The sequence below is a fragment of the Staurois parvus genome, unplaced genomic scaffold (genome assembly GCF_062004578.1).
Source record: "Staurois parvus isolate SC_StPar_1 unplaced genomic scaffold, SC_StPar_1.0 ptg000714l, whole genome shotgun sequence".
NCBI lineage: Eukaryota > Metazoa > Chordata > Amphibia > Anura > Ranidae > Staurois > Staurois parvus.
Window position 1 is genome coordinate 410,284 of NW_028318510.1, and position 27,567 is coordinate 437,850.

Sequence of the window (27,567 nt, forward strand, 5' to 3'; positions counted from 1 at the left end):
CCCTGCTGCCATTAAAAAGCCATAGTCCTGATAGTTTTCACAATATGACCATTTGTTTGCAACTCACGCCGCCCATAGACATTCATTGAATCTCCACTCTAGCCACCTCAAAATTGAAGGGCAATTCCTAAACTGCGACTGTGCCTTCATTTTTAATATTTCAGAGACATACTATGCATCAAAATGTAGGTTTGGGTCTTGTGATTCTCACAATATAAAGCTCCTCACTGTAGGAATTAAAATTTTTAAACTACAACCGTTTAAAGATGGCAACCGCCAGTGAAGTGAGCAAGTTGAAGCAGTTTGTTTTTAACCGCTCTTCTCTGCCATTTCTGTAGAGTGAGTTGCCATAGGAACCCAGGTGTGTGAGCAGGCAGCAGAATGACAAAAGCTAGAGTGAGCTGAAAAATCAGGACATGATTTCTAAACTGCCATCACTCCCTCATTTTCAAGCCCACCTACACAAATCTATATCAAAACGTTCAGCTATCCCTGCTGCCACTAAAAATGTCCACGGCTAAGCCATAGTCCTGATAGTTTTCACAATATGACCATTTGTTTGCAACTCACCCCGCCCATTGACATTCATTGAAACTGCACTCTAGCCACCTCACATTGCAATTAAATGTGCTATATAAATAATTAAAAGTTGAAATGCATTTCTCACTCTATCAAGCTTGCCATGTGCACTTTTTAAATTTGATCAATCAATTGGTTAGTGTAATGTTTACTATCTTTACTCACTCCAAACACTGAACACAGTTACTCTGCCCACTCCATAAAGTTACTCTGCCCAGTCCAACCTTTTCACAGTTACTCCAGCCACTCCAACCACACAACAGTTACTCCAGCCACTCCAACCACACAACAGTTACTCAAGCCACTCCACCCAGTTACTCCGCCCACTCCAGTTATAGACTACTGGTGGAGGCAAGAACACTTCACACAATTTCCCCAGAAATTGTAGTTTTTCTCGTTGAAATTACTAGTTACAGTTCTAAGGATCTCCCTTATTCTATCCTAAAGAAGCGGGGTGCTCCTGCAAAATGCAGCAAGGTCAATATTCCCTTGGTTTGGATCTCCCCACTGTACCACATCAGCCAGTATAATAGTGATCCCATTAAATATGTATACAACTGTTTTTGTTTTTTAATTCTTTATTTTTATTTAGCAAAAAAGGAAATACAGAAATGTATACATCTTAGTATAGCAGAACAATCCTGAGAGATATACAGAGCTCATAATTCCATCCGGAAAAGGCAGCATACAGTCTCAAAAAAATATTTCCATAACAAAATAAAAGGCTGAGACTCTGTATATCAGGCAAAAGATATAACATCAATCCCTCAGCATGACTGCAAATGTGTAATCGTCTTAACTATTTCGAAAACATTTTATCAGTCTTTCTAACATCGAGGTAGTATATAAAGAGCACACAGTTATCCTAACTTGAAACCCGGCATCAAACATAAAATGTCCCTATTAGCTACTGCGTAGGGCGTAACCTGAAAATGGCCGGATTGGTTCTTACAACTCATGTTTGTACCTAGCTGATGTGGGGCTTTCTCCTGGAAAGCTATATGTTTGGAAGGATACTTTATTCATACCTGCAATAGACAGGAGTTATTGTTTTAGCTGGTTCTTGATTTTATCAGTGCCATACTTTTGTAATAGACTTTTATCTTTTTAATCCATTGTTGTGCTTGGGCATCTCAAAATCCATGGCTACTTTATTGTACTTGAATTCTACTCCAGGATGCGGTACCCTTTTATCTGCCCATATATATATTTCTTGATAATAGTATATTTAAAGCCAAAGCTTTTTCGCCAACTTCTTTCCATACGGAAGATTTTATTTTCTTTTGTACTGTACAGCAGGGAATGAGGGAAATGCCATCTTAGTTGTGACTGAAGCAGGTGTCTGCATTGCAAGATTTCCTCTCTAATATTGTTTTGGTGACAACGCAAAATGTTGCATTACTTCAGTACTATCAACTACAGCCATCAGGACAAAGAGAGAAAGTACATCTCTATAACGAGAGCACAGGCAGGGATAATCACCTGACAGGGGTCCTAACCTCTCACCAATCTATCCAAAACTAAAATACCAAAGTAAATATATGGAAATACGGTAAAAATTGAATAAACCTTCTATTGCCTCTTTCATTGTCAAGCATGGTTTGTGAGGTAGATGGCTTTGGAAGCACAGGTACAGCTAGTGAGGCCTTATTCGAAGACATATAATGCAGTATAGGAGATCAGATACAGACACCAATTGTATGCTGAAAACTTCAACATTTATTGAATGATTGACTTGAGAATTTATATTAGAAAAGGTTTACAGTTTAAAGTTATACAGTCTTAGGTTATTGGTCAGATGTTGATGACATTTGATGATAATTTTAGGGGACTTCTGGACTTCCCATTAATTTGGAATATCTTAATTTATCCTTTTTATGATTCACTGTCCCTAGAATTTTCACTAATCCTTTGTGGTAACAGGTTTCAACACTCAGATGTTCCAATTGCATTTGTGCATAAAGATAAAGAGATGTAAAAGCAAAGATTAATGGTTTTTAGAAGCCATTTTATAATCATTATAAAATAATCAGTAATTATTTCAAATTTATTTTTTTCTGTGTCACTTTAAAAATTGAGTGTCATGAAAACATGTAATAAATGTTTATTTGTGATGTAAACCATCTGCCTAGAAAATGTGACTACACAACTTTATGTAAATGTGCACTGAATTTCTATTTGATTCGCTTTGCTGGACACCTCACATCCTTATATTCCCCAAAGATCATGATCTATTGTATAGGGATATACCATAATGATCTGCAAGATTGTCAGCTTGCTCACTGTGAAAGGATGGAAAGGTGGAATTGGGAGTACCTCGGGGTGCTGCGCTTTCATGTTGATAGCAGCCCTTTGAAATTGCTGGGACCCGTTGTACAGATGCAACCTGTAGACTTCTGGAAACACTTTTTCTGGGATGTCCAATCAGTAGGATACCCAGGATAGATGGAGAATCTTCTGTTAAGATTAAGAGAAAGCTCAGCTGTTCTAATTCTAGTACACACCCACAGTGAAAGGCACTGAGAAAATGGTGTCAATGACCAGGTAATAGTTGAAATAGTAAAAAGTCTTTATTTTATCAAGTGTATGCCAATTTTGAGCAAATTTTTTCCATGGAAGCAGTTGACATGCTTTTTCCATATAAGAAAATTATTGGGTGGATCTTTAAGTGTAGAATAAGTTTGAAGAGAGTGCTGGGGTTATATAACAATCCTTCACAGTAGTAAAACATAAGAGCTGGAACAAGCAAACCGCTAATGTGTTGCAGATGCAGCATTAGGCAGGCCATAGACGATATGAATTTCTTTCTTGCAACCACAGGTTACAAGAAAGAACATCACTTGATTCCACCATCAACGCATTCAGTGTTGATGGGGGAATCCCTCCTGTGGAGCTATTGTGTTCTTCCAGGGGGGGGGGGGCCGTCCCTGCTGGAAGTACACAGTGATCATTATTATTGGCTATAGCCACTGACAATAATGGCATGAAAAATCCGACAGGCTGGTTGTACCAAAGTCATATATCAGTCAAAATGGGTGCAATCAGCCTGCTTATACTTAGTTTAAATCTTAGCTGGTCCCTGCTGAATAGGCCAAGATTCAAACCTGCCTTGGCTTGCTTTAGTCATAGCTATGACTAAGGCCATGGGTGAAACGCGTTAGTGTTATTCGGATGTCTCAGATATCTTTTACCAAATAAAGTACTGTGAAGGATTGTTATTGGACAGCTCTCTCTTCAAATTCATACCTACAAGGTGTACAGGAACCTCTGCTGTTGAGTTTGAAACCTCTGGTGTATGTAATAGCCTGGAGGTGGAAATACTAGAATAAATTAATGGTTCTGGTCATTTATAAGTTTTTTTTTTTTTTTCTTTTTAAGATTTTTATAGTCATATAGAAAAAGAAAGTACAGCCATTGACATTACATTGTGACCAATGGCAAAAACGCTATGCAGATCCCAAGTAGTCATAACAAGCATTCATGTGGTAGTGTACAGGATTGTAATAAGATAGACAAACACACACACACACACACAACCACTGCTCTCCCCCCTTCCCACAACAAGGTATGTACACCCAACAGCAATACAGAGTCAATGAAGAATTAGGAAATACCAGGGGGGGTCAACTAGCCAACTGAGAGATAGGAACATCGGCCCATTGAGAGGCAGAGATATCAAACCAGGGCTGACATATTTTCAGGTACATTTTTTCAGGCAAGTCTTAACTATGTAAATCACCTTATACTTACTGTGTCAGGAGAATTAGCATTTTTCCAATTCAGTAAGATAACCTTACAGGCATGAAAAAAATGTAGACATAACATTATGCAATTATGAGTCCATGGAATGAAATCTTTAAGAATATCCAGCAAACACACCTCAGGGGTCTTAGGGACTTTGAAGGTTCAGGTTGGTTTCCAGAAAAGTTAATAAATCATTCCCAGCAGTAGAAAGATAAGAACAAGCAGAGAACATATGCAGAAAACCAGCAGAAATTTCCCCACATTGGGGGCAGCAGGTCTGTACATTCAGCCCCATAAAAGATAGTTTTGCAGGTGTGTAGTGAAGATTGTGAATAAACTTAAACTGATTGAGTTTGCTGGCTGTACTGATAATATCCTGAAAGCAAATCTCCTGTTCTTTCCATTCTTTTTTCGTGAGATCAGGTATATATGAGAGCCATATCTGATATGAGGGTGCAAAGAAGTTGGGCCTCTTGGCGGTCAAGCAACTGTAAAAGGTAGTAACTGATTTGGTGTATTCAGAGTCATACATCAGATGCTCCAAGAGGGAATCTGATAACTCAAGTATCAGAGCCCTAAATTGAGACCTAATGGCATGTCATATTAGTAAATATTTGAAAAAGGAAGTATCAGCCCGCTAGCTATCCCTAAGTGCCTCAAAAGAAACAAAACTGGCATTACCAAAAAGTTGATAATGGCAATGCCTTTATGGGACCCACCAACTTCAGTCAGTAAACCCAGGAGTTCCTAAAATTTGTAGTTGTGCTGTAGAGGAGTTCTGGTTGAAACGTGATTGAGCTGAGGATAATGGTAATTTATAAGGTTAGTAGAGCTGTATGTACACTATATTGCCAAAAGTATTGGGACACCTGCCTTTACACGCACAGGAACTTTAATGGCATCCCAGTCTTAGTCCAAAAGGTTCAATATTGAGTTGTCCCACCCTTTGTAGCTATGACAGCTTCAACTCTTCTGGGAAGGCTCTCCACAAGGTTTAGAAATGTGTCTATGGGAATGTTAGACCATTCTTCCAGAAGCGCAGGTCAGGCACTGATGACGGACGAAAAGGCCTGGCTCGCAGTCTCAACTCTAATTCATGCCAGAGGTGTTCTAACAGGTTGATGTCAAGACTCTATTGTGCAGGCCACCCCAAACCCCGCTCATCCATGTGTTTATGGATCTTGTTTGGGCACTGGTGCGCAGTCATGTTGGAATAGGAAGGGGCTATCCACAAACTGTTCCCACAAAGTTGGGAGCATGAAATTGTCCAAAATGTCTTGGTATGCTGATGCCTTAAGAGTTCCCTTCACTGGAACTAAGGGGCCAAGCCCAAACCCTGAAAATAATCCCTCCACCACCAAACTTTCCACTTGGCTAAGTGCAGTCAGGCAAGTTCCGTTCTCCTGGCAGCTGCCAAACCCAGACATGTCCATCGAGTTGCCAGACAAAGAAGTGTGATTCGTCACTCTATAGAACACGTCTCCACTGCTATAGAGTCCAGTGGCAGCATGCTTTGCGGTACTGCTTTCAATGCTTTGCATTGCACTTGGTGATGTAAGGCTTGGATGCAGCTGCTCAACCATGGAAACCCATTCCATCAAGCTCTCTATGCACTGTTGTGTTAATCTAAATGTCATATGAAGTTTGGAGGTCTTTAGCTATTGACTCTGCAGACAGTTGGCAACTTCTGCGCACAATGTGCTTCAGCATGCACTGATCCCGCTATGTCACTATACATGGTCTACCACTTCAGGCTGAGTTCCTGCTGTTCCCAGTTGCTTCCACTTTGTTATAATACCACTAACAGTTGAAAATAGTTGAAAAAAGGATTATGGTCATTTTAACTGGAAGAAAATATACAAAGTGGACTTTGAACTACCACACAATGCCTTTTTTCATGCCCTCCACCATCATCTTCCACCCCAGAAAATACGTCTGTAAGGAAGAAAAGGTTAGAAAATATATATTTATTCTGCCCTGGCTTCTGTACTGCGGAATGAGGTTGATGTCAAAATCCCCAAGTGATTGCAGAAAAAATGGTAACATTCCCCAGCCTAGGTGCTGTGGGTGGAAATGGGGGTGAGGCAAGTAACATTTCTCCTACAAAGGTTTTTTTTTTCAATTTGCTACACTGTTTTAGAATAGAGGGAAGGCAGTGAAAATGCTTTTTTGATGTGTTCATACTTCTGAAATCGCTAAGTATAACCAAGTAGCATGTTTATCTATTTGCTGTGTAAAAGTAGGTCCCTTCCATTTTGGCCCTTCCATACATTTAACGCTGTAGAATCTGTCGTCCAGCATATTTTCATGTGACCTTCCTGTTCTGCAGAATTTTTCCTCACGTCTTACAGCATTCTCCTTGCGTTGGAAAGTGATAGAGTCTCTTTAATCATTTGCCATCCACATGTTATCCATATGCATCCTGCATTGTAAGTGGTTAAAACAAGCTTACGGCAGCAACTGCATCCATGAGCTTGATATTATTTTTCTTTACCCAGCTCCTTTGTGACTAGTGAAATGGGAAATGGCAAGCATATTGTCACTTCCTGCTTCAGAGCTGTCATGCCTTACATCTTAAAATGGTTCTAAAGCCTCAAGATTTTTTACCTCTATGCACAAAGGTAAAAAACCTGTGTGTAGCAGCCCCCCAGCCTCCCCCCCCAACACTTACCTGAACCCCCTCTTGATCCAGCAATGTCCACTAGAGCCTTGGTTCTACGGGGACTCTCACTCCTGATTGGCTGAGGCAGCAGCAGGAGTCATTGGCTAATGGCTCCCACTGCTGTAAATGACAGAAAGTGAGCCAATCAGGAGGGGGAGGGGGTGGGGCCGAGCCGAGGCTCTGTGTGTGAATGGACACGCAGAACTGCAGATCAGGAGAACTCCTGGTCATGTGCCCCCATAGCAAGCTGTTTGTTATGGAGGCACCCTACAGGAGAGCAAGGGGCCAGAAACGCTGGTGGGGGACCCAAGAAGAGAGGGATCCAGGCTGCTCTGTGCAAAACCACTGTACAGAGCAGATAAGTATAACATGTGTTATTTTTAAGAAAAAAAACACCAAGACTTTAGTATCACTTTAACACAAGTATATTAAATAATATTAATTAATTATATTATATAATTTGTGCCTAATTACCCTGTTAAGTCACTGATCCAGCACTGCTTCCTCTTCCCTAATCTTTCAATGTAGACACTGTTGGCTCATGTACACTTTACACATTCCCTTGCATCTCACCTCCCACCTTCCCATTTATCTAGATTGTGAATGGCTGTGAGCAGTTTTTGCATCTTCCGTGTCTTGTTGCTTTTTCTTCTTTTCTACATGACTAATTGTACTTGGAAGCATTCTATACTTTGTATTGCGCATACTGGTTGTGTTTTTATAGACTTTCTCCATGTTTTGTTTTTATTTTATTTTTTTTTGGGGGGGGTTCTAGCACTGCTGGTTCTTATTACTGATATATTTAAAAGATAACTACACAAAAACACAAGGTTATCCTTTAAGGTAACACCCAGCACCCCCTTCAAAATTTTTACCTGTCCATACTTTTTTTTTTTTTTTTTTTACCCAAAGCCTATACAGTCTTCTAGCTGGTCCAATAATGTCAAAGGAGGTTCCTATTCTTTCTGGTACAAAAGGTGATAGCTGCAGGGAATGATCTGATCAAGTATGCTCAAGTACAGTTCTAAGGTGGAGGTGAGGTAGGCTTCCCTGAATAAGTGAGTTTTAAAAGATCGCCTAAAGGTAGATAGAGTGGGCGCTGACCGGACATAATGCGGTAGGGAGTTCCAGAGGATGCATTCTTACAGGACCAGGACTGAGCAGCTCTCACTTCGTGTGTGATCGCCTGGAATACAGTGAAACCCAGCCTTTGTTATGATGCACTACCTAGGGGTTCATGTAAACGACAGGCTATGCTAACTGGAGTTCTACTATAAAAGACAGTGTCTCCAGAGAAATGATTGCGATTTTTCTCTGTGGAAAAGAAGTAAGGGACGGGACACATAGTTTGCAGAATCAGCTGTATATCTGCTTGTGGGCTGCACTGTGTGGGCCTGGCAGGAGCACTGTTGGAGCCGGGGGAACTTAGGGGTACAATTAAAGAGTAACTCCGCTTTTGTTGAGAAAAAAAAACCTTCCCCTCTGGGTGATCTATGTACATTGCAGGGTGTCAAGGTCCTACCTTTTCCCTGTGGTTATGTTACTTCATGTGCTGGTGTCCATCTTGGATTCTGCTGTGCATGATGGGAGCCCTTTTATGCCTTCAGGTTTCTGTGGTCCATCCTCCAGAGGGGTGTGGCTGATGACATATAAGCCTGTGGCCCGCACATGCTCTTTGCACTTGTGTCTTGTGTCTTTGTGTTGCTGTTACTCTGTTCTGACTCTCGTGACTCTCCTGGTATCTGATTCGGCTTGTCTTGACTATTCTTTGTATTCTCCTTTGATCTGACCCTCTGTTGCTGAACCCGGCTCGTGACCTGTGATTCTCGTCTGCTGTCCTGTACTGTTCTGTCCTGTTGTTGTTGACCCCGGCTTGTCTGACTACTCTTTTGTCTCTTCCACCAGCTACACGCCATTGGCGGTGGCCATTACCGCAGCTGAGGTGTCTCGGGGGCCGCGACCTGGTTTTTGGCTGCGTCAAGTCCATCCCCACCATCAGGGGCCCTGGTGAAGGGCAGCCTGGGACTTAGACTCCGCGCCCTGAGGGACTTCGGTCTGTGGGTGGTGGTTGTCGTCAGCCAGTGCGTTACATTGTTAGGCCTGCCTGTCCGTTCCTCAGCTCCTGCCCTGACACAGGGATTTTAACAAACTTTGTTGCAGATTCCTACCTTTTGTTATTCTGAAGAAATAGCTGTTTGTTTGTCTGTGTCCATGGCCAGAATGAATCTGTATGGGAGTGGTTTTATAATTAGTAAGCTGGCCATACATTATGCACTTTTCTTCAATTTCCTTTAGATTTACCTTCAACTATGTAGTGCAAGGGTCTGCCTGATTGCATACAAATTGAAAATGTTTAGGTTTGCCCTCGTATCATATGGGTTTGGTAAATCTAAAGGAAAATTTAACAAGAAGATTGTATAATGTATGGCCATCCTTGGACATGATTTCCCTTCGGGAGAATCTCACCAAAAGTGCCATTTTTGTAGCAGGGAATGCTCAAAATCTGACTTGTATCTTAGTGTAGACTTCTGATAAAATCAGTAAGCCAATTACACAATCAGGAACTGACATTTCTGGGGAGAGTTCTGTACACCATTTGTGTACAGAACTCCAGGTAGCCATATTGCACTGCATTGTACAGAAAATTACAGCGCTGCACATTGAAAAGGAAAGGTCATTTTTTTAGTAACATTTAATGAAAATATGTCTTGTATCACAAATGTATATGCTATACTTTTTATTTGCTAATTTTGTTTCCCATGAAAGTGAATTTACTCTTGAAAGTGGGTTCCTTGAAAAATAACTAATCAAAAGTAAAGTTCTCATTCCATTGACAATTCAGGGTAATATATTTTGGGTTAAAAAAAAGAAAATACTGTAAGAACTTTAGATGTAAAGTTTCCCATTTGACTAAACCTCAAAGATTAGCATTTCCAAAGCTACAAATGTTCTATTCTTGGCTATGTTTTTCTTACCCACCGATATGTGGTAAGCAATGACCGCAATATTTTTTGCAACATATATTGTTAAAATTAAATGCGCCATAATGACCACCCTGAAGAGGAAAGCTCGCACTCATGGCATTAAAATAGATTTAACTTGGTAGTAAAATATTCAGTCTTTTTAGAGGTCTTTTTTTTTATTCAAAGCAAATAACACCTATTGATCAAGAAAGTTCAAAAGAAGAGTGTGTCAATAGGAGTTGTATGTTTTCTATTGTGTCCAATTTCAGGCAATTTACAATAATTGCAGGCTTTGTGTGTTGCATTGCCACTTAAAAAACACTGTTGAATATATTTAATCTTTGTGTTATCCTGAACAGTTCTGAGGCTGGTCAGTGTATTTATTTTTGTGAACTTGGGGCACATTTTCTGCAGTGTATTAATCTACCTAGATGGCTACTCTGGGCTTGTTATTATTCATAGTGTAACTTACATTTGCTTTAATCCAATAGTTGCTGGCGAGCACAGACAAGATACAGATGGCCTGGCAAGATTAATTTTGATGCAGCAATTGCAGACATGCTATATGCACCTGTTCCAGAACAATATGTTTTACGTCATTATTATGTTAGGCAAGCTTAGTAAAGGGTTTGCTCTTAAACGATGATCAGGTTTGCATCTCTGGACATATTGCATCAAACCTATTAAATATAATGCTAAAATATTTCCAAAGGAAAAATTGCTTGGGGGTTGAGTCTGTCTAGAATCTACCCACCCCCAGCTCCATCAAAAAAGATTGAATGATGTTGATGTGGTCTTGTATTTAAAATAGAACTCCCAGGAAAAAATGTTTCCCTTTCTTTTTTTCTCCCTCCACTACAAAAACACTACCTACCATCTCCAGGACTTGTCCAGAGCTTCCCCCATCCTCTGGAACTCTACCCCAATTTATCAGACTATCGCCTACTCTGCTATTTTTTCTCTGAAAACCTATCTCTTAAGGGAAGCTTATCCTGCCGTCAGATAATACTGGAATCTTCTACTCCTCCTACCAGTCCATCCCCCACAGTTACTACCTTTTGTACCACTAGCCCCTTAGATTGTAAGCTCCAAGGAGCAGGGCCCTCCTAACCCTCTTGTATTGATCTGTATTGTTGCTGTATTGTCTCCTTTTATATTGTAAAGCGCTGAGCAAACTGTTGGCGCTATATAAATCCTGTATAATAATAATAACCTCCATGCTCCACTGCTGCCTCCAACATCCTTCCATGTCCTCCCTGGTCCAGTACCGAATTTCTTCTTCAGGACAGAATGATATTCTAACTTTCTGTCCATTTCTTGTGAGCACAACTTGACATGCTCTCCTGCTGGATGTAGAAGGGGAGCTTTCTATGGTGTTGCCATCAAACTACCCTGAAAAATGCAGGGGAAAAGGATTTTTTTTAAGATATGGAGGGGCGGCTAGGGGCAGGCAGTTGACCGGGGAAGGGGGGGGGGGGGGGTGTAAAGATCCTGAAATAAGTAAATGGTATGCTGGAATTATTTATTTTACTCGGATATAACGTAATGATGTGTTCCATATAAACACGACAGCTCTTTAGCTGGCTGCACATATTAGAGTGGGACTGAACAATCACTTTGCAATCTTCTTTAGATTTCACAACAACTACAGTAGCTGTGCCCCCTGAACAGTAAATTAAGTTTATGTACAGTAGAAATCGCGGTTGTACAATTCAAATCATGCAGCTGGCAAAACAATTAGATGAATTGTGTACAAGATGGTGCAAATATAATTCCGTGCTAAGAAATTAAAACAAGTGACATAAATATAAACATATGTGTACATAAATTATAATGCATGCAAAACCTGAGTGCACCACCACCACACACAATGGATTCTTACCAGATAAAGTGGACTAGCCACAGAGTCATGTGATTTAAAGAATCTATATAAATCTTCATTATTCCTCCTTATCTCCAGGTATACCATGAATAACAAAATTTCCGTTTGGGATCTCATCCACTGTTCTTCTCCAGATTTATCTCACATCCATCAGCTGCCGAAATGTTTTGATATCTCCTCCGCATTCCAAATATTGTCCGAATTAAATATGAAATATGTTTCTTTTAAGTTTATATCCATCAGGGAGGTCTCCCAATTGGAACGCCTGTTTCAGCGGGATTTCCTTTAAAGTGGTTGTAACCCTCAGACATGAAATATGAACAAAGCATATCCCTCCATAGTGTGTAGTTGAATGTGGGCATGAATCATTTCTGGCGAGTCTTCCTGACACAAAGAGAAAAATGGTGACGGGACCAGGGGCGGACTGACCATTTGGAAACTTGGGCACTGCCCAAGGGCCCGGGTTCAGTACGGGGCCCCATGAGATGCCCCTTGTACCTTTTTCATAGTTTTTTTTGAGTTTGGGTGAGGTCACAGGGGCCCCATGATCCCCTGCCCGGGATCCCCATGAGTTTTCAGTCCCCCCCTGCAGGGGACGAATCCCCAGCAGATTGACAGCCTCAGCTCTGTTCCTGTGAGCTGTGTGGAGGAGGGCGTGTCTTTTCTTTCCAATCGGCTCTCAGAGCTCTCCTTACTGAATGTAACGTTAGCTCCCCGTCCCCTGCTTTTCAGAGCTGAGAGATCCTGTGTAAATTCTGCAGTTTGAATGGATTTAGGGGACAGATGGCTATAGATAAACAGGTACAACTAATGTAGGATGATTTGTTTCATCCGTGCACTTCACCTGAGGCTAGTCACTTCACTCAGTATATGTATAGTAGAGTTTACAACCACTTTAACTCTGTGATTTCCTCTTACTGCGTGGTAAGATGCAATGGGGAATCTCTTTAGTAGGGACAGCAGGAAAAACCTGGTAGTGAATCTAATCCTTTCCCACTATAAATGAAGATGTGGGCTGGAGTTCTACCTTCATTTTCATTTGTGACCTGAGTGTATTTTTTCTTTATTTTTGTAAATCCAAACCTTTAAAACTAAAACCAGCAATTGAACAAAGAGAAAGGATAGTAATGCTAGCCATACACGTAACTGTGGCACAGTGGCTAAATGGTTAGCACTTCCGCCTGGCAGTATTTGTGTCGTCGGTTCAGAGGCCAACCACGGCACCACCTTCCTGGAGTTTGCATATTCTCCCTGTGCCTGCATGGGCTTCCTCCAGGTACTCCGGTTTCCTCCAACACTCCAAAGACATGCTGGTAGGTTAATTGGTTCCTGTCTAAATTGGCCCTAGTATGTATATGATGAATGTAGGTTAGGGACCTTCGATTGTACGCTCCTTGAGGGTTAGGGACTGATGTGAATGTACAATATAGATGTAAAGCGCTGCGTAAATTGATGGTGCTATATAAGTACCTGTAATAAAAAAAAATAAAATTGCTATATAAAACAGTTATTTAAAAAAAAAAAGACTGGATTTTTAGAAATCGGTGGCACTGTGATGGTGGTTCAATTAAAAAAGGCAATTCTAATAAAAAAAAAGAACAGATAGTCCTGGTAGTATAAGATCCAGTCACATTTGATAAAATGTATCTTTTTTTGTTTGTTTTATTGCTTTTAAGATGAAACACATTTGCAATGATGTTGTTGTTGTTACATGCACTGCTAGCATAAAGCCCACCTGAAGTTTAATCAAAATTAAGCAGAATATTTTATGAGAGAAATAGAATAAACTGAAATGTCTTGCTGTGTGCAAGCGTTATAAGCTCCCTGGTGCCAGCTGGAAATCCCAAGGAATAAGCAGCAGGCTGCAATGAAGGACCACTTCTCACTATATGAGAGCAGTAGTCTCCATACAGCGATTTGACATACCACCTTCCTTGTCCCCTCTACAGATGTACAATCAGAAAAGCTTGTAGAAGAGAGCAAGTGTTGCTGATTGCACAGCTGTAGTGGTGCCAAGGCAGGGGGTGTATCAGAACTGTGTACAGAGACCTCTGTTCTCACATACATATACAGAGAAAGCAGGGGTCTTTGTCTACAGTCTGCTGCATATTCCTTTGATTTTTTGGCTGGCTCTGGGACGCTTAAAAATGCCTACAAATATTAGTACATTTTATTATGTGTTTTGCTCACTATTAAATGTTTATGCATGTATTATAGTTAATAATCAGTTGGCGTTTAATGCCTAACTCTGGCTGCAATAGTTAAAGTGATATTAAAAGCATTTTTTTTAACCACTTCCCGTCCGGCTCATGTACATAAACGGTGGGACGGGATCACTGCAGGATCGGTTGACCATTTATAAATGGCCTCTGCATTCACTGCCTGTGCGCGCTCCCTGGGAGCGCGTGGCACCGCGATCCAGTGCCCACTGTGTCCTCTGGACACAGCAGAACACCAATCGCTGTACGGGACCTCTGTGTGAGGTCCTGATCATGTGATCATTGATTGACCAATCAGTGATCACATGAATATTAGTAAGCATGATGTCACTTCCTGACATAATTGCTTACTACGTGTGAAATTTGTGAATGATCACAGAGGTCATATGGTACAAGGCTATTCACAACAGCCTTGTACCATGTGACATGCTGTGACCAATTACATCTCTCACAATATTTCTTAATGATTGCAAGAATGCAGCCAGAGAGAAATAGAAATGATTGCCTTTACAGCCTTTATATGTGTAAAAGCAATCAGTGTAAAAAAAAAAATCTTCATCATCCCCCACAAGTACTACAGTGTCACTATGGTGACACTGTACTAGGGTTACAGTATGTTAAAAAAAATAAATAATATAAAAAAAAATTTAATAAAAATGTAAAAACATATTTTGAAAAATTATACTTTGGTTATAAACTAATTTGGGTTTTTTTTTTACTAACAAGATAACTGAATACATTTTGGCCAAGATTTATGAAGAAAAATTATTTATTTGCAACATTTTATTATAAAATCACTTTTTTATTTTTAAAATGTTTAGACTTGCTAAAATGCTAAAAAATTCATATGGGTACAGTGTTGCAGGACCGCGCAATTGTCATTCAAAGTGTGACAGCAATGAAAGCTGAAAACTTGCCTGGACAGGAAGGGGGTGAAAGTGCCCGGACTTGAAGTGGTTAAATAACAAACATGTCATACTTACCTCATAAAATGAGTGTTTCTGTTCAGGAAGCAACAAGGTGGTTTGTTTGATTTTGGTTCAATATTTATTCATTATTTATATTTATTATTTATGTTCACAAAATAATTTCTGTCACTTTTTGAAAGATTGCCCTGCTTGATTATAGTTGGTTGTATGTCATACTTACCTGCTGTGTGCAGTGGTTTTGCACAGAACAACCCTGATCCTCCTCTTCTTGGGTCCCCTGGCGGAGCTTCTGGCCTCTCCTTCCTGCTGAGTGCCCCCAGAGCAAGCATGCTCTGGGGGCACCCAAGCCGGCTCACTTCAGAGCCACTGCTCTGAGTGTCCATTCACACACAGAGCGTGGCTCGAGTCCGCCCTTCTCTCTCTCCTCATTGGCTCACTGGCTGTGATTGACAGTAGTGGAAGCGAAAGGCTCCTCTTGCTGTCTCAGCTAATGAGAAGGGAGAGTCCCGGGAGAGCTGCAACTCACATCACTGGATTGGGTTCAGGTGGGTATTGGGTATTCCTTCACACAGAAGGATTTTTTACCTTCATGCATGGGATCCATGATGGTAAAAAAAATCTTGTGCCTTTACAACGACTTTAAAATTGCCTTCCCCTTCCCCACAGGTGACAAATCTATGGATTCTTTTTGCAAGGGAGATGGGCTAGCATACAGTAATACTGACCTTACGTCACGATCTTCCTGCATGCCATATCTAGTTTTGATAACTGGTATCTTCAGGTCTGTCTTTGACTTGCCTTGGTGCTGCACTGATGCCATCATGCCTGTGTTATAATCACTGTTGAACCAGCAGTAACATCATCTGAACAGATATGGCCGTTAATACGATTGGCCACCAACATTGCAGAGCAGAGAGGGCAAGGCTATCACTGATTACATGGATTAAGGTGAGTATTACTCTATACTAGCCCATTCCCTATATACCTCTATCAGCAAGGAGGGATGGGGGAGGATGATGGATACAGATATCTTCCTCACCCTACACTACTTGTCCACCTGCACAATCTATACTTCCCATGTTTAACCCAGCTACTATAGAGGTGGTTGGTAAACATTTTTTTTCTGAAGTCCACCTAACCACCTGGACCCTTGCAAATACTACGGTCACCCCCTGGCTCCATCCTTCACTCTTTAACTCATATCTTCAATCTCCCACTTTCTACTGGCATCTTCTCCAACTCTCTTAAAAATGCGCTAGTCACCCCCATACTTAAAAAGGCCTCACTGAACCACGCCAGTCTAAGTAACCTAAGACCTATCTCCTTACTCCCTTTTGCCTCCAAACTCCTTTTAGTTCTAGTCTACAACTGGCTGAGCTGCCACCTTATTGAGAATAACCTCCTCGATCCCCTTCAGTCTGTATTTCGCCCATAACTCTCTACAGAAACTGCTCTCCTATAACTCACAAACGAATTACCGCTAAAACCAATGGTCACTATTCTGTACTTTTACTCTTGACACAGTTGACAACCCCCCTCCTCCTCAAAACACTCTATTTACTTGGTCTCCGTGACTGTACTCTCCATCGGTTCGAATCTTACCTATCTCACTGCACCTTCAGTGTCACTTACAACTCTACTTCCTCCTCTTCTGCTCTTCTTACTGTCAGGGTCCCCCAAGTTTCTGTCCTTGGACCTCTCCTATTCTCAATCTACACTTCTTCCTTGGGTCAGCTGATAGCTTCCATTGGTTTCCAATACCATTTCTATGCTGATGACACACAAATCTATCTCTTTACTCCTCTGCTCACCCCATCAGTTTCCTCACGTATCACCGATTTAATAACAGACATATCAGACTGGATGTCAAACCACTTCCTAAAACTCAATCTAGCCAAAACTGAGCTCATAATATTTCCTCCCCCATGTGCCTCTTCCCCCGATTTCTCAGTCAGGATCAATAGCACCACTATCAACCCATCCCTATATGCCAGGGTTCTAGGGGTAACCCTGGATTCTGAACTATCCTTTCAGGCCCACATCCAAACCCTGCCCAAATCATGCCGCCTCAACCTCCACATTTCACATTCCTGTTATGTGCCTGCTGTACCATGTACTTGTATGAAAAAGTATCCTGTTCTCTTTATATTGCCTCCTTTGTGTGAAATACCTGGTGTCTCTTCTAGTCCCTCTGCTTTCCTATTAAAAACTGACCACACTAGGCATGAGACTACAGCGTGGTCTGTGTTCTGTCTGTGTTCTCCTCCCCTAGCTCATATGCAGCTGAGCACATAGGGAATGTGATCACTTATTACCCACTTGACCTCTGGAAGATTTTACCCCCTTCATGACCAGGGTATTTTTTTTGCTATTCAGCACTGTGCTACTTTAACTGACAATTATGGTGATCAGTGACTTCTAGTGTGGCAGGGAACCTGGCGCTAATTGACCCTCGCTGGGAGGTATACTAACTGATACTGACATGAGTAGTGACACTAATACAAACCTGGAAGCAAGGCGGCAACATTTATTTACGTTGCTGAGCCTACAGATGCCGCCCTCCCGCCCCACAGTAGATTTGCTGTGACTGGCAAGTGGTTAAAAGGGGGAGAAAAAACATTTACAATGTTTTTTATATGCATACACAAATGTTTTGCCTTTCATTTCTCTTTTAAACTAAATGGGTAGTTCTATAAGGTGAAGGTTTACATATACATTTAGAAATCTCCGAATGCAGAGAATGCATTAAGAATGTGGAGGACATGAGAAATGAATTCATGCATGCATACACCCTTTTACTATAGCGGCTAACCTGGACTCATACCCATAACAACCAATTACATTCCAGATGTCATGTTTCTACAGAGTCACCGAGTGATTGGTCACTGTATGTACAATTCTTCCTGCTTATGGACCTCTGTTATATTTGTCTTGTTGATCTGTATTCTCCAAGCATAAAGTGAGCGCTTGCTTTTAAAACCTAATTTGCATTATTTTATGTTGTTCATCTGTAATTTGCGCTGTAGCGGGGAAAATATTTGATGAGCTCTTGTTAACGAGTGCTCTCTGCTCCATTGCTGAGTGCAGCAACAATGTATTCTTAAATCTTAGGATAATGTTCACATCAAGAAATTCATTTGCTCAGCTTGATACTCACACTGTAATTTACTGATTGATTCTCTGTGGGGTACAGTCAATAAATACTTACAGCATTGTTCAAAATAAGTTTCTTACCACAATATCTCAAAGGAATGAACCAAAAGCTGTGTTTGTCAAACCCTTGAAAGAAAAATACAGAACAGCCGAATAGCAACTAAAGGAAGTCAATTAATACACTTAAGTAAGTGTTATTCATAAGCATTCTAACATGGACATGAATAAAGGCAGTCCATAGATGATGGGATTTTCTTTCCTGCAGCCACGTGTTTCTGGGAAGAAAATCGCTTATTTCGCCATCAACACAATCCGTAGAGCTACTGTGTTTTTCCAGTGGTTGACAGGGGTGCGGGAAGCTGTCCCAACCTAGAGAACACAGTGAACATTGCTAGCCGCAATAAGTGCATGTAAATATCTGACATGCTGTTTGTACCCAAGTTGATCGATGAATCAACTTGGATGCAATCAGCCTGCCCATAGGTGGTTCAAATCATGGCCAGTCCCTGCTGAACCGGCCAAGATTCGAGCCATCTAAGACTGGCTTAAATTGGTTTGCAAATAACAGAAAAATAAACTTCAAAGAGTACGTGTTGTGGAGACTGTTCCAAAAAAGGCAGGCGGACAGCAAAGAACTAGTCACTTGTAGGCTCCCTGCAGGTTTTCCCCATTATTGACTTACCATGCCTTTTGTCTGCATTGTGTCCCTGTATAAAGGCAGTCATTTTGGTAGAGCCAAGAATTTTCTTCCCTGTGTATAAGAGGTGCCCTTTAGTGACTGACCACCTTGAGAGCACGCTTGCTCAGGTGTCCCTATAGTAAGCTGTTTGCTCTGGGGACACCCCACAGGAGGGAGGGGCCAGGAGCGCTGGCAGGAGACCCCAGAAGAGGAGGATCGGGCCTGCTCTGTGTGAAACCACTGCCTTTAGTATCGCTTTAATTGAACAAGCTGAAGGTAGAAGCTGATTGGTTTTTATGCAGAGCTGCACCAGATTTTGCACTAGTTTTTGTAAATCAACCCCCCTGTAATACAGTTTCTTAGACTTCTTAGCCACCAACTATCTTAGATTTAAAATGTGCTGTTAAAATATCATTCACACATGGAATGCATTATTTGTAACAAGTCGGCTTAATCAGAGACCTGCAGTGTGAATAGCAGTACTAAAGCACATCCTCTGGGTAGTACTGCAATGCAAAGAGCAAAGTCTGAGCATGTAATGAGCAAATATGGCTTCCCTTATATACATAAATAATAAATGTGGGGGTTAGACTCTAGACAGGGGTGAGACATCCAGTTTTTTTTAAAACAAAACAAGCTGTTTATTCAATCCAAAGGTTACTTAAATGATAAATTCATCCTGCCATAAGGCAAAGTTCAGCAAACAAAGTGAGCCTCACTGAGCCCATGCAGAACAATGTCCCTTGTTCACAGCAGTGTCCTTTCTGGGAACACCAGCAGTCGATCCCTGGGTTCCTGTCACCCTGACAGATTCAGATCCAACAGCCACATGTGTCTCTCCGAGCTGAGACATACACTCTCTGACTCACAGCTAGGCCCAGCTGTCCTAATCAGGACCCGTACAGCAACAACCAAAATGCTATCCACAAAACGTATTGACTTACTATGCCTTTTGTCTGCAGTGTCCCTGTATAAAGTATAAAGACAGCCATCTTGGTAGAGCCAAGGGTTTTCTTCCCTGTGTATAAGAGGTGCCCTTTAACCCACATGGAAGAAGAATGTATTTGAAATATATTTTAAAAATATTCTTCCCAAATACATTGACATTATTTGAAATACTAAAATATTGGCCATATTCAATATATTTCAAAATATATTTAAATCTTTAAATATATATATATATATATATATATATATATATATATATAATGCATGTTGAAATGTGTTTTTATATATTGCAAAATATATGAAAAATATTTTTAAAAATATATATATTTTTTTAATTATATTCTTAAGATTTTTTTTAACATATAAAAAACTAAATTTTAACATATATATTTGTAAATGCATTCCAAAAATGTAAATTTGTATTTTGAAAGACATACAGTATATTTGAAATGTATTTTTAAAAATATTTTTCATATATCTTGTAATAAAAACGCATTTCAACATACTATATATATATATATATATATATATATATAGTTTATATATTTATTTGTAAAAATATTTTTCATATATTTTGCAATATATAAAAACACATTTCAACATGCAGTATATATATATATATATATATATATATATATATATATATATAAATATATTGAATATGGCCAAAATTGTGGTATTTCAAATATATGTCAATATATTTGGGAAGTATATCTTTAAAATATATTTCAAATATATTTTTCTTCCATATGGGAATGACTGGCCATCTGGCGACTGGTAGGGGGATAAAAACACAGCAATATTGAGACTCTCAGATCCACAGCATGGATGAAGCAGAAGTAGGGATGTGCTTGTCTGCAGCTGTTCAGGTACAGATCTCTTTCTAGTAAGGAAAACAGTGATCAACACAGTGGTGATGTCACCAAATCTCATAAGACTCTTATATAAGTGACAGGTTCACTTTATGAAATTATTTCCCCACTGCAGTGCAATCCGAGTACTAAACTTAGACTAGCATATGTGGTGGTTGCTTGTCTGTCAATCAAAACCCTGCCCTACCACCAATCTTTTTTTTTTTTTTTTTTCCCCTTCACCATCTTACTTGATTCCATCAATTGAATAACATTGATCTGCAGTTAAACATATTCACAGTTATAGAAGTTAGGAGTTTTTTTTTCTTTAACAAAGTTCCCTAAAAAGGATGGGAAGACTTCCTGCGTACTACTTCCTGTATCCATGGTAACCTTTTACATCCTATCCGGCACCGTAAACCAATGGGGAGTAACACATTTCCTGCATAACAATTCAGTGTTTGCGAAAAAAAAAAAAAGAAAAACACAAGCTAGACACTGATTTGCTTCCAGGCGGCATTAACTATTAAAAGTAAAAAAAAAACTTGCAAGTTTACTTCTAAAATGACAATCCTTCTTGGGGTAAGACAGCTTCTTCATTTTTCTTATTTGGCAGCATGATGAGTGTGAAAGTCGGGTTTGTAAGACTGAGAGTGCAAGAGTAGGCAGGGAACTTTCTAAAAGTACAGCTTCTGCAGTTGGGAAGATCGTTGCTATTCATTCTGCTCAGTGCAAAATGCATTACCTTTATCTCAGTGTACGAAATTACTGCAACTATGCTCACTGCAAGCCTCAGTTCACTGACTTCGTTATTCTTTCTGGCATTAGTAGTAGTAGTTTGTCCAAAATCAATGTATTTATATTAGTTGTATATAACATTTTTGCATGAATGACATATGCATTAACAAAGAAAATTAAATAATGCACAAATGTCTAAGCAATAAAGTCCATCAATTTTAGCAATTAGGACAGAAATATTACCAATGCGCACGATTCCCAAAATATAGTTTTGTACAAAACAAAAAACTGCATCTGTAGCCTTCCCTTTCTTTTAGTATTATTTAGTAAAATTTGTTTGTTTATCTTATTCTTCAGTGTTAGATCATTTATGTTGTTCATTAATACTAAATAGTTGTTATTTCTCTGCCTGACATTAAAAATGTATGGTTTTTTTTGGCAAAACAAATGCAAACTAAGTTGGAGTGCAGAAGGGAAAAGTAACAGGCTAATCAGTTTAAAGGGATGCTGCTTAATTATATGTTTTACAAGAGCTACAAGTAACATGGTAGAATGAATTATGTTCAATTTATTTATTACATAATGCTCACCTTTCTAAGTTTTTTCTTTTGTATCTGCCCCTGGAGCTTCATGCCTAACAGTAGCTACGTTTTCATACTGTGTTCAAACTGCTTTTTCTTCTCACAGCTTTTTTTTTTTTGTACTGTTATTAGGCTGGAACACCAACAGGGACACAGACAGTAATAAAATGAATTGGTTTTAGCAGAATGGGAAAGCTTTAGAACTTCTGTCAAGTTGTTGTATTCTGACTTCATTTGTGGACATTGGGAAAGCAAGGAAGGGACAATCTCAATAGAAGCACAGCAATGGGAACCTGACAGCTTCTCTCCCTTACCCTTCCCTTCTCTTAGTTTTACTTTAAAGATGTTCAAGTTAAATTAAGAGGCTGCATGTAACTTAAATATAGTTTTTCAGTTAACTGTAGTATATGTCTAGTGAGCACATTTTAAGTTATGTAATGCTTACCTTAAGTAATTTTAATTTGCCTTTCACATTTTTAAAGGTATATTCTTCCGTATGTTTTATACTGGGGTTGATTTACTAAAACTGGAGAGTGCAAAATCTAGTGCAGCAGTGCATGGTAGCCAATCAGCTTCCAGGTTTTTCTTTTTGTCTAAGCTTAAAGTGGTTCTACAGGCTCAATGTTTTTTGCCTTCATGCATTCTATGCTTGAAGGTAAAAATCTTTTGTGTGCAGCACCCCCCCTTCCCCAGTTCCCCTCTAATACTCACCTGAGCCCCATTGCGATCCAGCGATATGCACAAGAGCCAGGGACTCTCCCTCCTCATTGGCTGAGACAGCAGCGGGAGCCATTGGCTTCTGTTGCTGTCAATCACAGCCAGTGAGCCAATGAGGAGAGAGAGGGGGCGGGGCCGAGGCACTGCTCCATGTATGAATGGACACACAGAGCAGCGGCTCGGGAGCGTGCTTGCTCCGGTGCCCTTATAGAAAGTTGTTTGCTCTGGGGTCACCTCACAGAAGGGAGGGGCCATGACCTCTGGCAGGGGACCCCAGAAGAGGAGGATCGGGGCTGCTCTGTGCGAAACCATTGCCTTTAGTATCGCTTTAATGAAACAAGCTGAAGTTAGAAGCTGATTGGTTTCTATGCAGAGCTGCACCAGATTTTGTACTAGTTTTTGTAAGTCAACCCCACTGTAATACAGAGTTTATTAGACTTCTTAGCCACCAAGTATCTTAGATTTAAAATGAGATGGCTGTTAAAATATCATTCATGCATGGAATGCGTTATGTGTAACAAATCGGCTTACTCAGAGACCTGCAGTGTGAGTAGCAGTACTAAAGCATATCCACTGAGTAGTACTGCAATGCAAAACACAAAGTCTGAGCATGTAATGAGCAAATATGGCTGCCCTTATATACATAAATTAATTTAAATGATTGTGGGGGTTAGACTCTAGACAGGGGTGAGACATCCAGTTTTTTAAACAAAACAAGCTGTTTATTCAAACCAAATTTTACTTAAATGATAAATTCATCCTGCCATAAGGCAAAGTTCAGCAAACTGAGCCCATGCAGAACTATGTCCCTTGTTCACAGCAGTGTCCTTTCTGGGAACACCAGCAGTTGATCCGTCGGTTCCTCTCACCCTGACAGGATCAGATCCAACAGCCACATGTGTCTCTCTGAGCTGAGACACACACTCTCTAGGCCCAACAATAAAAATGCTATCCACAAAACTGGGAGTTTGTCCCTCCCAGAAACTCTCTCAGACTCCCAGTAAACCCAGAACCCAGCCCCAGTACACATTTTATAATATAACACAAGGTAAAGAGCTATTTATTACCACTGTCACAGTAGTCACACTATCAGAAACTGGTCCCACCAACTACCAATCTGTAGCTGGGACCAAGAGCAGTCTGCACAGCTCATTCTGGACACTGAGATTGTGCAGTGAGCACATTGACAAACCAGTGACTTATATGCTGTCAAACACTTTTCTTGCCAAACTGGCAGGGTTTTCAGATACCATGGTGTCAATAAAACATTTTTTCCTAAATATTCACATTGAGTAGAACTCTTCTTTCTTTCTTTTTTGATAGTAATATAAAAATTAAAAAAGTTTTTTTTTATTATTATTATAAAGCAACCTTCTGTCTGTTGGTACTGTTTTTTTCCCAGTCATTGTCACTCACTTTTTTTAGTCTTATTCTTGCAGAAAAACACGTGGAATATTTGATAGAATTCTTATATTGTGTATCCCTTAAACCAGTAGAATGTGTTTTTGTATTGGACATTAAAACTAAATTTAAATTTTTAAGAAGTATAATTTATAAAACGGGCAGGAGACAGGATAATATTTTCCAAAGGTAACAGCATGAAAGGATTTTTTTTTTGTAAGTTGTTTACTTCTTGTAACTGTTTGTTTTGCTTTTTGCTAGCTAAAGTAATTATGAGCAGCAAACAAAGGTGCGTATATGGATCAGAAAATATCCTCACCCCGCTGCAAGTCTCTTTGTGTTGCTATGTCTTTCTGATAGTTTTGCAGAAGCTGGTCTTTTGCTGTCCCACTGTTTGCCAGAGCTGTACAGAGAAGCAGGTTAATTGCCGCAGTTTGGGCCTAGCTGCTATACCCAAAAACTTTCCAAAAACAGTGACTCTCCTTTATTTAAGTGGCAATAATCTTACCAATATACTTCCTAATGAGCTAACAGAACATACTGAGCTTGCTGTACTTTATTTGAACAATTCAGGAATTTTATACATCCATCCTAAAGCCTTCTCTTCCCTAAGAAAACTCTACTACTTGTATCTCAATGGTAACTACATTCAGCGCTTAGAAGCTGGATTATTTGATGGGCTCTTCAGTCTCCACTATTTACACCTTCAGCAAAATCAGATTGATTTAATTCCTCAAGGGATATTTCACCAGTTGAAAGGAGTCCGATATCTATATCTTCAGAACAACAAACTTTGTGTCCTTGGCAGTGATATATTCTCTGGGATGGTTAAGCTACACACTCTAAATTTAGCCAACAACAATATCTCACGGATATCTGACACAGCATGGCATCACTTAGACAACCTTGAAATTCTATACCTTGACAGCAACCATTTGATTCAAGTACCTTCCAATGCTTTGGGATTACTCAAAGGTCTGAAAAAACTTTCACTATCAAATAACCAGCTTGGATCAATACACAATTTTGCCTTCCAAGGTCTTTACTCGTTGCAATATTTGTCTTTAGATAGTGCCAATATCCAAACCATCAGTAGTAGGGCTTTCAGTGGACTAGGCCATCTTAAACAACTAAGCTTAAGTCGAAATGGACTATGGACCCTTGATTCGAAAACTCTCACTCACCTAAATCACTTGGTAAACCTGCAACTAGACCATAATGACATAATTTCTATTGCGGATGATACGTTTGAAGAAATGGGTCCGTCTCTAAAAGTTCTCAACCTTGCATTTAATAAACTAACATCTCTGCAGCCTAAAGTGCTTCATCCTTTGATTTCTTTAAACTATTTATTGGCAAGTTATAATCCTTGGCACTGCGGGTGCAATTTGTTGGGGCTCAGAAGTTTTCTGTTGTCTTCATCATATAAATTTAGCATTCATTGTGAGACTCCACCACAACTGCAGAAAAGACCACTGGGTAATGTGAAATTTTCAGAGTTTAAAAATTGTGTTTTTACTACTACAGATACTTCACCCAAAAAGGGTTCTCAGGCTACAACTGAAGTCATGTACAGCCATATGAAAAGTGCTACATATGAACCACTTTTTAGTTCTCAAAGTTCGGATATGATAGTCTCTGCTGGTTCGGCATCTCCTGGACCCAATAGTAATGATACTCAGAGTAACACAACACAGAGCACTGATGAGCAGTCACCTGAGGATATACTGCCTCTTCCACCAGTAAATTTAACCAAGGACAGAGAAAATTTTCTGCAACCAGACATAGTTACTGTGTCCCTTAAACCCATTGTGATATGCCAAAATAAAACCCAAAGCTTGAACCATTCTTTTTATATTTTACTCTTATTTTTTATACTTTCTTGTGTGACCATTGTAGTTTTAACGTTTAAAGTAATTTATCTGAAGAGAAAACTCAGATCTCCTGAAAGCCAGGGAGACAGTGTGCTAGAATATTATAGTTGTTATCAGTCTGGAAGGTACCAGATGACTGATCATTTACGGATTGCACCTCTAAACCCTTTGCCAGGTCCTGAAATTGACTTGATAAGACCACTTAAGCAGTCCCCTTCAGATGCTCAGACTCAAGTCATCTTATTTGAACACTCCGCCCTTTAGAATCTGTTGAGATGACAAAAGGAAATATTGCAGTATCATTACTTATGTTTTTTTTATTATTTGTGATATATTCATTCTGTTAACTGAATTTTCTTCTAATCTGTTTTGTTTCTATTTAAAAAACAGCAAATCATTTCAGCACAAATGATAAAACACATAATATTAATTGTGCAGCATATGTCCTGTGGTCATGTTGTTTGCTTTATTGTGTTTTTCATTATTTTACTGTTTTGTATGTTATATTATTTTACTAGTGCCCAAAATTAAGAATTTGTAAGAATTTATAAAAAATGATGTATGGTAACCAACCAACTTACCCTCTTATATTGCTATTTTTCTAATTTATATTATATATTAAAGACATAAGCATTTCCTAAACTAGCTAATGTATTATTTAAAATAAAATTCACGCATTTATTTGATACATTATAGGGAAAAAGCATATTTGAATGTTTTGGTATTTTTCAACACACAGCTGACTTCCTGTCCAGTAATCTAAAAGAAAGAGTGCAAAGTCACATACATTTTAAATATTTCAGGTTCAGCACTGGTAATAGTAATTTTACATACATAGGGGTCCATTCACAAAGATTGCTATCACTTCCAAAATTCAGATATCTTCTGATTATAGGTAACTGAAGTTGTGTGAGCTGTCTGTGAAGGAGAACAGGAAAAAGAGCTATATGAAGTGGGGATAACATGTCAAAAGTATCCTATATGTCTTATTTAATTGGCCCTGTAGGAAAGAAAATGGATGTTGCTGGGATTGCTAAAAACTGTGGATAACCTAATAAACGATATACAGCAAATTGTGGACTTTTGAGTGCTTAGTGGCAAACATTTGTGGCGTGGCCAACATGCAGGTGGTTATAAAGAAAAACAGACTATCCATGTTTTGCAGCCACAGTTTTCAAGCGACAGACGTTTCACACGTAGCCTACCTCTTCACAGTATAGGCCAGGGGTAGGCAACCTGCGGCTCTCTAGCTGTTGGCAAACTACATTTCCCATGAGGCGTTGCAACATTACAGAACTGACAGTTACAGCTATGACTTGCAGAGAGGCATGATGGAACTTGTAGTCCTGCAACAGCTGGAGAGCCGCAGGTTGCCTACCCCTGGTATAGGCCTTTGCTAAAGCCTAGCTCCAGCCAAAACTTTTTGTTATGGATAATGTGGGAAATGGTTAAATCTTCTCTCAATGTTTTTATAACTTTCCCTGCCTTTTGTTCTCATTGACAGTGCTCCCCTATTTCTTTTATGATTGTCACGGTGACAAGAATGAGGGAAAATCACCACAGGGGGTTTACTGTCAGCAATAAAAACCTGAAAAAAATATAACTCTTCCCCATTCTGCCAAACCTACATAAAATGCATTAACTTGG

At 39.7% G+C, this 27,567-nt stretch overlaps 2 protein-coding genes across 2 annotated transcripts in view; both read left to right on the forward strand.

The window, feature by feature from the left end:
• Nucleotides 1-27,567, forward strand: part of IPO11 (importin 11) — a 661,807-nt gene that overhangs the window by 409,713 nt on the left and 224,527 nt on the right. The window lies entirely within an intron of this gene.
• Nucleotides 21,088-26,993, forward strand: LRRC70 (leucine rich repeat containing 70). The gene is made up of 2 exons (XM_089653448.1): nucleotides 21,088-21,191; nucleotides 24,308-26,993. Exon 2 carries the CDS (start codon nucleotides 24,319-24,321, stop codon nucleotides 26,182-26,184), a length of 1,866 nt encoding a protein of 621 aa, XP_089509574.1. The 5' UTR covers nucleotides 21,088-21,191; nucleotides 24,308-24,318; the 3' UTR covers nucleotides 26,185-26,993.

Coding starts and splice junctions, on each gene's coding strand:
- LRRC70 (XM_089653448.1), top strand. CDS start 24,319: ATGAGCAGCAAACAAAGGTGCGTATATGGATCAGAAAATATCCTCACC.